At 45.8% G+C, this 17125-nt stretch overlaps 1 protein-coding gene across 1 annotated transcript in view; it reads left to right on the top strand.

The window, feature by feature from the left end:
• LOC144782017 (calcineurin B homologous protein 2-like) overlaps positions 1–17125 on the top strand; it is a 129784-nt gene that overhangs the window by 28234 nt on the left and 84425 nt on the right. Inside the window, exon 2 of the mRNA XM_078661130.1 lies at positions 13260–13332. Coding sequence (XP_078517256.1) covers positions 13260–13332 — 73 coding nt within the window. The remainder of the gene's footprint in view (positions 1–13259; positions 13333–17125) is intronic.

Here is a 17125-nt window from a genome sequence, read left to right as displayed (position 1 = left end):
ACGGGCAGCTAGTACCCCAGAGATGTGCCTGTGTGTACTGTAGCATGCCAAGAGACAGCAAGTACCCCAGAGATGTGCCTGTGAGTACTGTAGCATGCCAAGAGACAGCAAGTACCCCAGAGATGTGCCTGTGAGTACTGAAGCGTGCCAAGAGACAGGCAGCTAGTATCCCAGGGATGTGCCTGTGTGTACTGTAGCATGCCAAGAGACAGCTAGTACTTCAGAGATATGCCTGTGTGCTGTAGCATGCCAAGAGACAGGCAGCTAGTACCCCAGAGATGTCCCTGTGTGTACTGTAGCATGCCAAGAGACAGGCAGCTAGTACCCCAGGGATGTCCCTGTGTGTACTGTAGCATGCCAAGAGACAGGCAGCTAGTACCCCAGAGATGTGCCTGTGTACTGTAGCATGCCAAGAGACAGGCAGCTAGTACCCCAGAGATGTTCCTGTGTGTACTGTAGCATGCCAAGAGACAGGCAGCTAGTACCCCAGGGATGTGCCTGTGTGTACTGTAGCATGCCAAGAGACAGCTAGTACTTCAGAGATATGCCTGTGTGCTGTAGCATGCCAAGAGACAGGCAGCTAGTACCCCAGAGATGTTCCTGTGTGTACTGTAGCATGCCAAGAGACAGGCAGCTAGTACCCCAGGGATGTGCCTGTGTGTACTGTAGCATGCCAAGAGACAGCTAGTACTTCAGAGATATGCCTGTGTGCTGTAGCATGCCAAGAGACAGGCAGCTAGTACCCCAGAGATGTCCCTGTGGGTACTGTAGCATGCCAAGAGACAGGCAGCTAGTACCCCAGATATGTTCCTGTGTGTACTGTAGCATGCCAAGAGACAGGCAGCTAGTACCCCAGAGATGTGCCTATGTGTACTGTAGCATGCCAAGAGACAGGCAGCTAGTACCCCAGAGATGTGCCTGTGTGCTGTAGCATGCCAAGAGACGGGCAGCTAGTACCCCAGAGATGTGCCTGTAAGTACTGTAGCATGCCAAGAGACAGCAAGTACCCCAGAGATGTGCCTATGTGTACTGTAGCATGCCAAGAGACAGGCAGCTAGTACCCCAGAGATGTGCCTGTGTGCTGTAGCATGCCAAGAGACGGGCAGCTAGTACCCCAGAGATGTGCCTGTAAGTACTGTAGCATGCCAAGAGACAGCAAGTACCCCAGAGATGTGCCTGTGTGCTGTAGCATGCCAAGAGACGGGCAGATAGTACCCCAGAGATGTGCCTGTGTGTACTGTAGCATGCCAAGAGACAGCAAGTACCCCAGAGATGTGCCTGTGAGTACTGTAGCATGCCAAGAGACAGCAAGTACCCCAGAGATGTGCCTGTGAGTACTGAAGCGTGCCAAGAGACAGGCAGCTAGTACCCCAGAGATGTTCCTGTGTGTACTGTAGCATGCCAAGAGACAGGCAGCTAGTACCCCAGGGATGTGCCTGTGTGTACTGTAGCATGCCAAGAGACAGCTAGTACTTCAGAGATATGCCTGTGTGCTGTAGCATGCCAAGAGACAGGCAGCTAGTACCCCAGAGATGTCCCTGTGGGTACTGAAGCATGCCAAGAGACAGGCAGCTAGTACCCCAGGGATGTTCCTGTGTGTACTGTAGCATGCCAAGAGACAGGCAGCTAGTACTTCAGAGATGTGCCTGTGAGTACTGTAGCGTGCCAAGAGACAGCAAGTACCCCAGAGATGTGCCTGTGTGCTGTAGCATGCCAAGAGACAGGCAGCTAGTACCCCAGAGATGTGCCTGTGTACTGTAGCATGCCAAGAGACAGGCAGCTAGTACCCCAGAGATGTTCCTGTGTGTACTGTAGCATGCCAAGAGACAGGCAGCTAGTACCCCAGGGATGTGCCTGTGTGTACTGTAGCATGCCAAGAGACAGCTAGTACTTCAGAGATATGCCTGTGTGTTGTAGCATGCCAAGAGACAGGCAGCTAGTACCCCAGAGATGTCCCTGTGGGTACTGAAGCATGCCAAGAGACAGGCAGCTAGTACCCCAGAGATGTGCCTGTAAGTACTGTAGCATGCCAAGAGACAGCAAGTACCCCAGAGATGTGACTGTGTGCTGTAGCATGCCAAGAGACAGCAAGTACCCCAGAGATGTGCCTGTGAGTACTGTAGCATGCCAAGAGACGGGCAGCTAGTACCCCAGAGATGTGCCTGTGTGTACTGTAGCATGCCAAGAGACAGCAAGTACCCCAGAGATGTGCCTGTGAGTACTGTAGCATGCCAAGAGACAGCAAGTACCCCAGAGATGTGCCTGTGAGTACTGAAGCGTGCCAAGAGACAGGCAGCTAGTACCCCAGAGATGTTCCTGTGTGTACTGTAGCATGCCAAGAGACAGGCAGCTAGTACCCCAGAGATGTTCCTGTGTGTACTGTAGCATGCCAAGAGACAGGCAGCTAGTACCCCAGGGATGTGCCTGTGTGTACTGTAGCATGCCATGAGACAGGCAGCTAGTACTTCAGAGATATGCCTGTGTGCTGTAGCATGCCAAGAGACAGGCAGCTAGTACCCCAGAGATGTCCCTGTGGGTACTGAAGCATGCCAAGAGACAGGCAGCTAGTACCCCAGAGATGTTCCTGTGTGTACTGTAGCATGCCAAGAGACAGGCAGCTAGTACCCCAGGGATGTGCCTGTGTGTACTGTAGCATGCCATGAGACGGGCAGCTAGTACTTCAGAGATGTGCCTGTGAGTACTGTAGCGTGCCAAGAGACAGACAGATAGTACCCGGAGATGTGCCTGTGAGTACTGTAGCATGCCAAGAGACAGGCAGCAAGTACTTCAGAGATGTGCCTGTGTGTACTGTAGCATGCCAAGAGACAGGCAGCTAGTACCCCATAGATGTGTCTGTGAGTACTGGAGCATGCCAAGAGACAGGCAGCAAGTACTTCAGAGATGTACCTATGAGTACTGTAGCATGCCAAGAGACAGGCAGCTAGTACTTCAGAGATGTGCCTGAGTGTCTGTAGCATGCCAAGAGACAGCAAGTGCCCCAGAGATGTGCCTGTGAGTACTGTAGCATGCCGAGAGACAGGCAACTAGTACTTCAGAGATGTGCCTTGTGCTGTAGCCTGCAAATAGACAGGTAGCTAGTACCCCAGGGATGTGCCTGTGAAAACTGTAGCGTGCCATGAGACAGGCAGCCAGTACCCCAGAGATGTGCATGTGAGTACTGTAGCATGCCAAGTGACAGGCAGCTAGTACTTCAGAGATGTGCATGTGAGTACTGTAGCATGCCAAAAGACAGGCAGCTAGTACTCCAGAGGTGTGCCAAGAGATGCCATGTGAGTACTCTAGCATGCCAACAGGCAGATAGCTAGCATTCTAACATACCAGGAGGGAGGCTGTGAGTATCTTGCCGGTGTTTTTCTGGGAATGTGCTACACACATGAGTATACCAGGTGACAGACTCAGAATATGGCACTTTACTAAGAGATCAGTAGCAAGTACCCGAGAGGTGAGCCAAGGGAAGTACTGTAGCGTGCAAAGAGATAGCAAGTATCATTGAATATCATGAGAGCCGCTGAGACAGTATGCGAGGAGACAAGCAGTGAGTATCGTAGAGTGCCAGGGCTGAGGCTGTGAGGAGTCTAGTTGGCAAGTATACAGACAGGGAGTGCCCCGGGGGTGTGCCCAGATACAGGCATAGTACTGTTGATTGTCTAGAGACAGCCCTCAAGTGTAATGGAATGCCTTGAGCCAGAGTTTGAGTATTCTGGTTGTGTTTGTGGAAAGAGACATTAAGAGGCATAGTAAGCCATTATGCAGGCAGCAAGTATGACAGAGAAGTGCTGAGACACTGAATATGGAGGGTGTTGTGCCAGGAGACAAGCTGAAAGCACAACACTGTGCTAGGAGACAGGATGCATGTACAGTAGTCTTCCAGAACACAGACTGTGAGTACCCACTGGTGTACCACAGAGCTGGCAATAACACCAGGGAACACACATTGAGTACTATAGAAAGTCATGGGGCAGCTGCAATCAAAGTATGTTTGTGGAGATCTGCTAGCAGTATGTTAATATGTCAGTAGACAGGCAGAAAGTACAAAGGAGACCTTGGTGGTGTGGTAGAAGACAGTCTGTGAGTACTTACTGGTGAAAACACAAATTGATGGACAGAATGCAGAACATTGTCATACATTCACCCCAGTCCAGAGATCTGAGCCTAAATCCATCGTTTTTTTGCACTCCACACCACCCCAGTTCAGACATGGCCATATGCAAATCAGCCTTGACCCTGTGCCTCATGGGAACAGGCCAGCCCGAACTGCCAAGCCATGTCTTTCCTGGACCGGAATCAAGCATCCTAGGACCGGTTTCTGGCTATCAGCCATCTTCAGCCAGGATAGCTTGACTCCAGTGGTGTGGAGAGCATGGGACTCACGTCTGAGCATACCCATCCCACTCGGGGTGACAAATGCAAAAACAACAATTGATGGACAGAATGCAGAACATTGTCATACATTCACCCATGGCTGATAGCCAGAAACCGGTCCTAGGATGCTTGATTCCGGTCCAGGAAAGACATGGCTTGGCAGTTCAGGCTGGACTGTTCCCATGAGGCGCAGGTTCAAGACTGATTTGCATATGGCCATGTCTGAACTGGGGTGGCTTGGTGAGCAAAATAACGATGGATTAAACCCAGATCTGTGACTGGGGGTGAATGTTTTGCCATTGTGCAACATTCCGTCCATCATCTTGTGTGTTTTGCTGTTCACCCTATGTGGGAAGGGTATACCCAGACGTGGGTCCCTTGCTCACTAAGCCACTGGAGTCAAGCTATCCTGGCTGAAGACAGCTGATAGCCAGAAACCGGTCCTAGGATGCTTGATTCCGGTCCAGGAAAGACAGGGCTTGGCAGTTCGGGCTGGACTGTTCCCATGAGGCACAGGGTCAAGACTGATTTGCATATGGCCATGTCTGAACTGGGGTGGCTTGGTGAGCAAAATAACGATGGATTAAACCCAGATCTGTGACTGGGGGTGAATGTTTTGCCAATGTGCAACATTCCGTCCATCATCTTGTGTGTTTTGCAGTACTTACTGGTGAGCCAGGAAACATGCAGTGATTGAGTATCATAGCATTGCATGAGAACTGGTATGAGCAGTATTGTATTACCGCATTTATGTAGGTCTTACTGCCCCTAAGTGGGGTGTAGAAGTGCTGACCTACATGGGTAGCACGCTACACTGTGTACAAGTCTGTTTGAAAGGATGTTGTCTTTGTTTTGATCCTATGTGTGAAGTGTTTCCATGTTGTGCGTGATGACCACCGAGGTGTGGTTATCGTGTTACGAGATGCAGCTTGTGGCAGTGTGGTGGATGCTGAAGTGTGAGAGACAGACGTGCAGTTGTATGGTTTTCAACATGCTGGTAGCTTTGAGCAGCTCTGCTGTATTCCTTATGATATAGTCTGGTTAGCTTGTTACTGCACTGGGTTGTCCAATCTGAGCATCTGATTATAGTCGTCGTCCTGAGCTGGCACGGATGTAGGAAGATAGAAGTGGAGAGATATGTTGGGATGGGCATCGTAATTATCATCCCATATCTGAGTGTCGTTGTGGGAAGTAAAGAAGCAGTCGAAGTCTATATATGAGTACTTACTGGTGAAAACACCAATTGATGGACAGAATGCAGAACATTGTCATACATTCACCCCAGTCCAGAGATCTGGGCCTAAATCCATCGTCTTTTTTTGCACTCCACACCACCCCAGTTCACACATGGCCATATGCAAATCAGCCTTGACCCTGTGGTACCTGCAGGAGCAGACTGTATTAAAGTCCTCCATACTGTCCATCAGTGTGTGACAGATCTCTTCAGATATTCCATGCATGTTCATTTTGTGAAGTCTGTGTTTTTTTGGGCTGCACAGTGCTGGTGACGGACAACTCTCATAGCAGACATGTCTTATGTGAGTGTAAGAGGTATACATTACAGTTTGCTGCTTACTGATGCGTATTATGGCCTTAATAGTATTCTGGGCTATAACTGGTATATATGCAGGTACATACCTATGTAGTACCACGGCAAACTATACGTCAGCCCTTCTTAGTTTACCTGCATATCAAAGCAGTTTGCTGGTTAGGTTGTTTCCAATCTATGGGTTGTAAGCTGCGGAATGCCCTGGAGGACGCATCTAGTATTTGGGCTCTGTTGCCAGATGTGGGTTGGTGCATGTTTCAAAGAAATAGCCATGTTTCCAATTGCCTTCTGAAGTCTATATACTCCTGGGTGCTTTTAATACTGGCTGATAGTGAGTTCCAGAGCTTTGACGTTTGTACTGAGAAAGCAGTGCCTCCTACAGATGGCTTATGATCAGGTGGTATGTTTGTAAGTGGTGCAAGCTTGGAGCACAGTTTTCTGTTTAGTTTGTATGCTTGAATTTAACATGTACGTAGAGCAGTTATTTTCCTTGAAAGGCTCTGTGGGCAACGCAGAGCTCCTTGGACATTGCTCATCTAGGTAACCAGTGGAGCGTGTGCAGGACTGGAGTCATGTGTTTTCTCTGGCGCAGGTAGAGAAGATGCCTTATAGCAGCATTTTGGATGAGTTATAGTTTGTAAACGATATATGAGGGTGCACCAAGGTATAGGCTGTTGGCATAGTCAAGCTTGGAAATTACGAAGGTGAGGATAGCTTGCTGTTTATGTTGGTATGCAAGGTATGGGAAGATGTGACGTAGTGTTTTCATTGTGTTGAAGGCCCTCTTTATGACATTGTTAACATACAGTATAAAGGATAGGTCTGAACCCATGGCTACTCCTATGTTTCTAACTTCTCTTGATGTTGTTGGAGGGACTTTAAGTTCCTTAGACCATATGGCGGGAGGCTGGTACTTTTGCTATTGTCCGCTGGCAATAATCTCTGTCTTTATGGTATAAAGCTTAGATGGTTATTCGTCATCCATTTGTTTATGGCACAAAGTCAGTCGTCAAGTTTTGAATTGTAGAGGTCTTTGGGTTATCCATTCTAAAATGGTTTGGGTGTCATCTGCATAGGTGTATGAGGTTGGGTTGAATGTAGGACAAGGGCGTGTTAATACCTTGGTGGTGTGCCTGGAAACATGGTGTGAGTATGTCAGGAGAAAGGCTTTCTCTGCCACGGTACTTGCCTGGAATCTGGCTGGGAATACTGTATCGTGGCAGCAAACTGCCAGGTATGCCAGGAGACAAGCAGGGAGTACTATTGCATGACATGCGAAAGGCTGTAAGTACTGTGGTGGCATACCACGAGAATCATAATGTACCAGAAGACTGGCAGTGAGTACTGTGGTAGGGGTCAAGAAGCGAGTCTGTGAGTACCCCAGTGGTGTTTCATTGGAAAAATGGGGACCCCTATATACACTAATGGACTTACTACACTTAGGGAGAAACCTAATTTAGGTAAAGGTCTGTAGCTAAGTCTATCAACCATTTGACAGAAACACGCTTAATTCTAGGTACACAAATTGTGAATAACCTAATTTGATCCCACAAGGCTCAAACTAATCACACAAAAGTGATAGAAAAAGTATTCATTTTATTGATAACTTGATCAAATCATAGAATTTATTATACATCATATATCTCTATATAAACCTCATAATATACATATGTGTGCTAATTTGATCTAAAAAAATGATAGTTTTATAAACAGTCATATGTACATCTCAGAAATATTAAAAACAGCCAAGATAACCATAGACACGTATTGCTGGAGGCAATGCGGTAGATAGGACTACGCGCGTTTCGGCATGTGGGCCTTCATCAGGTTACCGTCTATTGCACTGAAACTGAAATGAATAGTAGTAGACTCATGGAATATGTTCTGACAATACTGAAGTCTATTCATACAGGTGAGGATACACCGAACAGGTAAAGTAGAGACAGCCTCCTCGCAAGTAACTGATATAGTATTGACAAGAGGGTGTCCTCATAGGGGGTAAACAGAATCCCACCGATGATTGAATGTAAATAAATAGAGAGTTCTCCTGAACTTAGAAAAAGAGGGAGGGATAAATGATGGTCGATATCTGTGCTTGGAAGCGTGCACTCACTCATGGATGATGTACGGCAGGGATGACTAGATCGAAAATTCATCGAAATTGGTATGTATCCACAGTATCGGCAACTGGTGCAGCATGTGCCATGTAACGCCTTTGATTAAAGTAGTGGCAATGGTCCGAACGTCTCATAGGAAAATACCTCAGTGTTAAAAAGATGGTGCTGTAGACGGGGGTTCTGTCACCGTGTACCACCAACGCAATAGTTCAGGCGACCGCCAGTGGTGTGCCAGGAGACAGGTGATGAGTACCACAGTATGCCATGAGGAATGTGACTACTCCAGTAGCGTGCCAGGAGGCTGGGTACACCCATCATGTGGTGTATGGGTTATGTATCATGAGACCGGGTATGAATACAGTTATGGTGTACCAGAGAACCGAAATTAGGTTTGGTAGAATGCTAGGAAACTGACAGTGGGTACCAAGGTAAAGTGCTAGGAGATACTCCGAGTTTAAGAGCCGCTAGAATTATGCGGGATTAAATGAATGATATGACAAGAAAAGGCAAATTATGTGGCATAAAGCAGAATGTTCCTTGGCTGTAATATTTCAGTGTTTCATAGTTTTAACAAACATTGGTAATGTCTCAGCAGAGATTTCACATCATTAGTGCCAGTTTCACACCAACAGTAACTGAAAGGTGACCAGTTAGCACTTGCAAATGGTCTAATATTGAGTGGCTCTTTTTAGTAACTTTTGTTCATTTGACATAAAAAAATATATTTTTGTTGGAATCTGCAAATTATGCAGAAGATGGTGGATTATGTGGCAAGGGAAGTGAAAAAATAATTATGTTGAAAATGCTGCAGCCACAGAATCAAGTAAATCCAGTGACCTCGACCATAGTAAGCCAGAAGAAGGGCTGTGTGAGCTGCTTAATGTGTCAAGGTCTGAGAACAATGGCGGTAGAGAGATTGTGAATACCCTTGAGGTGTGCCAGGAGATTAGCAATGAATGACTTAGTGTGTGCCTGGAAGCAGACTTTATAAGTACCGTAGTATGCTGGGAGAAGAAGTTGTCCCCTCGTGTTGTAGAAGAACGAAAGTATAGACAGGACCACTGGAATTCTGCTATTTTGCCCCTCAGCATTTTCCGCATAAATATAAATTTACCACATTTGCCACACAATCCATCAACTGCTGCACAATCTGCAGCTTCCAACAAACAAATAATGTAAAGCCTTAATGGATCTAGAAATGCCGTGAAACGTTGCTGCGCAGTGGAAGGCCCTTCACAAAGGTTGATTGGTCACCTTTCTGTTGCTTATTGCTGTATTTGAGTGTTAAACTGGAGACTGGTCAGTCGGTGGCAGCGACAGGCTAATATCTACTTGGCTTTCACTTTTTAAGTTGCAGGTGCTGAGCTAGAACACTGCGTCCACGTTGCATTCTGGTGCTTTTAAAAGATTTCAATTGGTCGCATTTTTAAGTCTCGGCGCTGAGTTAGAGCGCTAGAGACTAATGTGCACAGCTTGGCGTTTAAAAAATATATATATTGCATTTTTTAATTGTTGTCAGCTGTACCCAAGATTAGGAAAGCTAGAATGGGCGGTTGATCATTCCGCTTCATAGTTGCTCAAAACTGGAATAAACTCCCGTTCGGCCTCAGGCTGGAGAGGTCGGAACCCAAGTTCAGAGGACTGCTTAAAACCCATCTATTTAACAACTAGTTTTGATGGCGTCCTCTGGCGGTGGCTCATATCTGACAGTCCTTTCTCCACAGCGCGGGGTCACGCCGAGAAGGCGTAACCATGCGCTCTACAAATGTCTTTATTATTTTATTATTATTAAACTGGGACCAATGAGGCGAAGCATTTGCTCAGACGGTGGCAACATGTAAAAATGACAAAATAATGAAGTAATAATATAATGACATAAACAGAATTACTCCGCATAATTTAACTCTTCTTACCTCACCGCGTCCTCTCACGATCATTCCTGTTCCTGGGCCGACCCATCCCAGCATCTAGAACTGTGTCCTCTGATGTGCTTCTCCCTCCTTCCCTTCGAGAGACCCAGTTGGTCTCCATTCCAAAACCAGGGAGGGATACCAGCGTTTGCTTCCCATCAGTAGCTGGTGATCCTGAACATGGATTACAAAATCCTGAGCAGGATAGTGGTGGATTGGTTGCTGCCTAGGCTGCCTCAGCTGGTCCGCCCTTTGCGCAGTCGGATGGCGTTCTGGTCCGCCCTGACCAGAACGGCTTTCTTCTGGGAAGAAGCACATCCCTAAATATCAGAATACTGCTCTGGATCATGGAAATTGCACCCCACACTTTCTCCAGGCTAGTGTATCTGGTTTTAGATCTAGAAAAATCCTTTGACTCCCTTGCCTGGAACTACCTGTTCAATCTGCTCGAGCCGCTGGGCAGGCGCATAGTGAGGTTCATTCAATTCAGAGTTCACATTGGGCACTGCATATCGAAGTCTGTGCCTATACATCTGGGCACTAGACCAGGCTACCCCATCTCTTCGCCCTGGCAATGGAACCGATTGCCATCCGACTGCGCAAAGGGGGAGTGAGTGAGGCATTCCTTTAGGAACCGAACACACACCATCTCCCTGTATGCAGATGATATGCTGTTATACTCAAAAGATGTCACTGGGGGCTGTCCGTACATTGCGCTAGCTCTCCGTGATTTCCACATAGTGTCAGGCCTACACGTCAACTGGCAGAAATCTTGACTATTTCCTCACTGCCCCTCGGACCCCAGGAGTGGATCTGTATATACGGGTGGGGCAGTCCTTTCTGTTGGCAACATCATACTTTCCAATACCTTTGAATACAAATCTACCACACAGATCAAGCTCTTCTCTATGGGAACATAATGCGCTGTTACAGCTTTCCGCAGCAAGGTAGCGTTCTGGAGAACCTTGCCGCTATCCGTGATCGGCACGATTGCCATTTCAAAGATGATTATGCTTCCCCGCTTACTCTATTACCTCTCCAACCTACCGCTCCATTTTAGTGAAAGTTCTTGCCGCTCTAAATACCCACCTAGGCGAGGAAATCTGGCTCAATGGCTAGTATATTTTGTGCTGACTAAGCTTCAGCGTTAGCCTAATGTGGGTGGCCTCTGTGTCCCTAGTTTAGAGCTTTATTATAGCCTCGAAACTCTAGTGGCTCTGTCGCTGTGTAATGTGCGCCTGCCTGGTGGACACCATTACTGCACAGGCACCATGGACGATGGCCACAGTATTGCCGCACTTTTGTCCGGTAGGTAGCTCTGCATGACCTTCTCCCCGACTGCTGTGGGATGCCTGTGTATGTTATCGTAGAGCCTTGCACCTCACGTAATGGGCACCTACATACGCTCTGGCTACTCCACCCTTAAATCTGCCATGCACTGGAAGAGCACCAACCCTTGCCATCCTCAAACAATGGTTCACCCTAGTAGACTTGGCAACCTTTATCATGAGGGCTCCTTGCTTACATTCAACAAGCATCGGGAACATCGCAACATTCGTCAGGGTCACTTTCTGATCCTTACAACGCATTATCTCGTGCACTGCACCATTGCTGGCGGATAGTGGCCAGAAAGCAACCAACCCAATAGGTAATGCAAGATATCTTTACAATGGGCAAAGGCCAGCACCTTACTAGACGGCTGACTAAAACGTTGGTGGCGCACAAGTTGTTCCACTTGGACGTGCGTAGAGTTAAATGGGAAACAGACCTAGGCAGAGAGTCTAATGACGCTGCATGGTATTATATCCTCACTCTCCCTTTCACAGTATCTTGAAATGCGAGAATCAAACTTAACCAATGTTACATTCTAACCAGATCATGTCTGATCCCAGAAAGATAAACTCTTTCCGGGAGCCGAATCCCATTGCCCTGGTTGACTACTATTGGGTGCTGAAATGCAAAACAAGTACTGGATGTGCCTTCACTAAAACACCTCTGGACTAAGGTAAGAGATCAATTACAGATGCTGTTGGGGCATAACAATCTACATGGCTTGTGCCCTGGGATTGTTAAACCGCTCTAAAAAACACAAAGTCCTATCTCGTTTCCTAGACATGGCCCTTATTTTGGCAATGAGGTCTATGACATGTCTTTGGAAGCCTGTTGTGTCTCCCTGAGAAGCTGTGTGGCATAGTGTAGTTATTTCCTGAGCAGAAACTGAAAGCACAGCGCTTAGGCGAGAGGAGGACAGGGGCCTTCGGAAATACCTTACCCTCTGTCACTGAGGTGGGACGAGCTGATCGAAACCTTTTGTGCTCAAATTAAAGATGGCAACCTGCCCTGTAGAAACATAGTGATGGACTAACCCTACTCTGCAATTTGTACCCTGCTCATTCCTTCCTTAAAGTGAATGCCAGCTCTGATTGATCGCCTCTCCCTCCAAAATGGCGGACCCAAAATCCTAGGAACCATTGCTAAGTTCCACACAGGATCTTCTCCTCTGGATCTACCACCTGTAAAATTTGCAAATCGCGTGAATCTCCCTTGTAGCTGCCTTCAGTCGAGAAACCTATCCTTGGCAACACTCTGCAGCTGACGCTTTTGCCTGCTACAAGGCAGGAGATCAGTCATACATATTGTGTCAGCCCTTGACCCCTTACAAGTTGTAGATTGTTTCGTTGTTTGCTATTGATTCAGTTCTGGCAAGAAGGAGCACTTCGAGCTTTACTAACAATACTGCCCACCAAAGTCTTGATCGGGAAACATCCTTTACAACACAACTTTTACCACGCAGTGCCTTTACAACGCAGGTTTTACAACGAAAATCATTACAACGCATTGCGCTGGGGGGGCGCTCTAGGATAGGGAATAGATTTAATTTACTATCCAACACCTTCCCTAGTGTCCACGGGGACTGGAGTTGGAATAGTAAATTAAACTATTCACTATCCAGCACCCCAAAGCACTATGCGGTGTAATGGTATGCGTTGTAAAAACCGCGTTGTAACAGCATGCGTGGTAAAAGCATGCGTTGTAACGTCATACATCCGTCTTTATCCTATTGTTTGACGAGTTAACACTGATGTAATAATCTTGTTAAAAGTATGTGCGCATAACAGCTGTAATGTCTGTATAACTCTGACTGCTTGTACATGAGTGTACCTTGCTTGCCACAAGAATAGCAAAATAAGAAACATTTAATAGTGGCAAATAAAAAAAAACAAAAGCATTGCTTGGGATCTCAGGAAGTCAGAATGCATCAAACAGATGTTAATATTGCAACTTTATCTTTCTATCTAGTTTCTCCATCCAGCATCATCCGCCTGCACCATCGCTTCCAGGCGCTGGACAAGGAAGGCAAGGGCTACCTCAGGTACAGACAGGGCTACCACCTTTCTTAGAAAAATATTGATAATGTGTTTTGGAATTGTCAGGATTCTTTTATAACATGGCAATTATGCCTCTGTTTGCTCTGATATTCATTCTGAAGCAATTTAGACCGCTCTCAAATACTTTTTGACTCATTTCATTATGTTTGCAGTGCTAGGATTATGTTTTAGACGTGGAAACATACCCGATTTCTCTGCTTTTCCCAATATTTTCATCTGCCTGACTTAAAACTACAGGCCAGGCCTGTAAAGTGCAAAACAGCCCTCCTGAGAGCTGCAGCTATTGGGGCAGGGGAATGAAAAAGACCGGGAAAGAAGGACCAGTGTGCAACAGGGCACAAGAATCTTCACACCTGGTTGGATTTAATCAGTGCCAGATAAACCCTGTGGAGGCACCTAGGGTAGTAAAAATGTCGGGGGCCCCCTCGCAAATTATCTTCTAATAAGTTTTTAATCTTACCAACCAACAATTTTAATAAACCAATTTTTTACACAAAACTAAAGATTAACAATTATTAATGTTATTAAACAAAACGTTTTTTTTATAAACCAACATAACTTTAAATATACAATGGGTACATTACATTAATACCGTATTTTCTCCATAGAGTCCGAAATGTAACGTTTTCGTTTCTTTAAGTTGATTCATTTTTTTCAATCTTTTGGAAATAATTTAAGAAAGCTTGATTGTAATTTTCTTTCAAGATCAAATCAGTATTATTTTGATCCATTGTCACGGGTCCCCTCAAAGGAGTGAGCTCATAGGCCGGTGACTACTTTCCTATTTGGTAATCCAGAACTGGTTTGAGACTAGAGGAGGGCAAGGCATGTAAGGCTCGAGTCTGGCTCGACTAGAATTGTTGGCTCGGCTCTTGTCGCATTGGGAGTGATGTGCCAAAATAGAGCCGAGACAAGCATCCCAGGCACACCTTGTTCCCTTTCTATTGCACATAAAAAGAAGTAATAAATCAGTGGATGTATGACAGCAGAGTACACAAAATCTAAAAAAAAGTTACTTTTCTGCTGTGTGTGTCTGCAACCGAGCTAAGCTGCAATTCGACCGTGAGAAGTCGGAGAGCTCTTTGGGGCATATTACCAACGATTAGCGATATTTATCGCTAACGATGCTTAGCAACGAATTTTTTAACGCTAAGCAACGCCGGAAACTATCGCAGAGATAACTTGCTATTAGCAAGGTTTATCTCAGAAGTGATAAAAATCCTCGAGCTAACTGCCAAATGAGAGATTATCGCTGGAAAACCAACGATAATCTCTCGAAGTTTGGCGTTAGCTTGATGAGAGGGGCTCACAAACTTAGCCATGATATCCACCTTCCATAGGATATCATGGCTAAGTCAGGAAAATACCAGGTGTAAAAAAAAGCAGTGCTAACCGCGGTTAGCGCTGCTTTTTTTTATCACTAACAGGGTTAGCGAAATCCTTGATAATAGGAGAAATGTCGCTTAACAACATTTCTCCTATTTTTTTTCTCTGGAACGCCCAGATGCAAAGGGAAGCGTAGAGAAAAAGGGTGCTAACATGCGAATTTGCGTGTTAGCACCCTGTTGCTGATAGGGAGATCATTTTATCTGGGCTTTTAAAGCCAAAAAAGCAGAGATAAATCCCTTGATAATATGCCCCTGAGTTTTTATTAAGTCAAGGGAAGACAGTGATAGTATCATCAAAAATAGGTTTCTGCATTCCATTATGCTTAGCATTTTTGAAAGAAGACATTTTAACATTTTATTCCTACTAAGTAGTCAACGATGTGTCGACTTTAAAGAAATTCAGTTCAGGATGCATGCTATATAAAACCCTCAATTGCATATGCTTTAATAGGTATTAATGTTGCTTTACATACACCAGTACTAGCCATACATATGGGACACTTGACAAAATGACAACCTTTGATCCATTCGTGGCAGTGAGGTCAGGGCACTGGAGGTGAGAGAAATGATGGGCCTGATTTAGAGTACGGTAGATGGTATTTACTCCGTCAGGGTGAAGAAGTAAAATATTCTGTTGCCCTGACAGTGTACCTTTCCTCCAAATTGTGAGTCGTCCTCCTGCCCGGTAGAAAACTCCAGTCAATTGACAGGAACTGCTGAATAAGGGTTCCTGTCAATCAATTAGTTTGATGGCGGCTATGTCAAACATGACAGTCGCCTTTCAAACCTTTAACCTGTTTTTGTTTCTTCAAAACCAAAGTGGGATTTTGTTTTTCAAAAAACAAAAACTAATGACCCTCCTACAAGGGAAGTTTTCCTCTATGGTATAGGGGTTATTTACTAGATTGTACTGTCCCTTACCACCAGGTTTTTCACAATGGTATGATGTAGAAGAAACTGGACATTCGGCCTCCCACTTAAATCAGCCAGGCGATCGAGTTGTCCAACTGAGTAAGAAATAATACTATTATTTGCACATGGCATTTGCTGCACCATTTACTTTTCGAATCTTTTGATGGCTCGCCTTGTACTTAGACTCTTAAAGCCAAGCCAACCCTTGGATTGGCTTGCCCAGCGAATTCACTGGCTTGCCCACTTCTGTTAGGGACATTATGGATATTGGAGCCCTTCCTCTGAAATGTAGGCCTGATGTAGGAGGTTGGTAGGTAGGCCTAGCTAGTAAGGCCGGGCTGTGGTTTGACAATATTAGCAGGCCAGGGGAGTAGTTTGTAATAGGTTGTACAGGCTCAAACTGCAACGACAGAAGCCTGTTCTGCAAGCCGGAACAAAGAAGTTATATAGTATTCCACGACTGCAGCCCTCATCAATGGGTGTACTCGTCAGTTCAGCGTGTACCCTACCTGTGAGAGGATAATGTGGGGCGAATACCATATATGTGTGTTTTATTTGAAGGAAGTAGCCTCAAATGAGGGAGGACACTTTAGCATGTGTGCAGGCCAGTGGCATTAAGCATGTGGTTTCTAGTGTGCAAACTAGGTATGAGGGGTAGTTTGTATGTGAGGTTTGCGTCTGAGTGATTAGTGTGCATTGTTAGGATGCAGCCGGGATTGAGGAAATAGTTTGCTGTTGCCAGGGCACCTCCTTGGCCTGAGGTTTATAATGCATCATTGAAGACCCCAAGGGAATGGACACGCCAATGTTCGGGCTGGACTGTTCCCATGAGGCACAGGGTCAGACTGATTTGCATATGGCCATGTCTGAACTGGGGTGGCGGAGTGAGCTAAAGAACGGTGATGGATTTAACCCAGATCAGTTGACTGGGGATGAGTGTTTGTATTGTCAACGCTCCGTCCATCATCCCCTTTGGTTTTTCTTTGCACGCCAATTTTGGTGACAGAGACTCAGAGTGAAGGCATATATTGTGTAGCTTAGGGGTGCAATCTCAAGTTCATATGGTACAATGTTATTTGTAGTGTAGTACTGATTTAATACTTTCTTTTTTAATGTTAGACTCTTGTGACACCCAGTCCCTAACTGTGAATTTAATGCCTTCTCTTGTCTTGTCTTATCTTGTCTTGCGGTCTCTTCTCTTCTCTTCTCTTCTCTTCTCTTCTCTTCTCTTCTCTTCTCTTCTCTTCTCTTCTCTTCTCCTCTCCTCTTCCTTCTATATCTTTCCTTCAATTCCCCTCTTTTCCTTTACCTTTGTTTTACCCTTTCACATGGATTCTCTTCCTTACTACCCTTTTCATTGTCCCTTCCCCTTTCTTTAACTTCATATATTTTCCATGGGTGCTATGTCACATCACTTAACTCCTTACTTTCCACTCCTCCCCTTCTCCTTTTCAATTTCCCTTCCCTTTTTCCACTC

This window comes from Lissotriton helveticus, chromosome 9 (genome assembly GCF_964261635.1).
Source record: "Lissotriton helveticus chromosome 9, aLisHel1.1, whole genome shotgun sequence".
NCBI classification, from domain to species: Eukaryota; Metazoa; Chordata; class Amphibia; order Caudata; family Salamandridae; genus Lissotriton; species Lissotriton helveticus.
The sequence above is the reverse complement of the archived record's forward strand: the minus strand, read 5'-3'. Positions and strand labels throughout refer to the sequence as shown.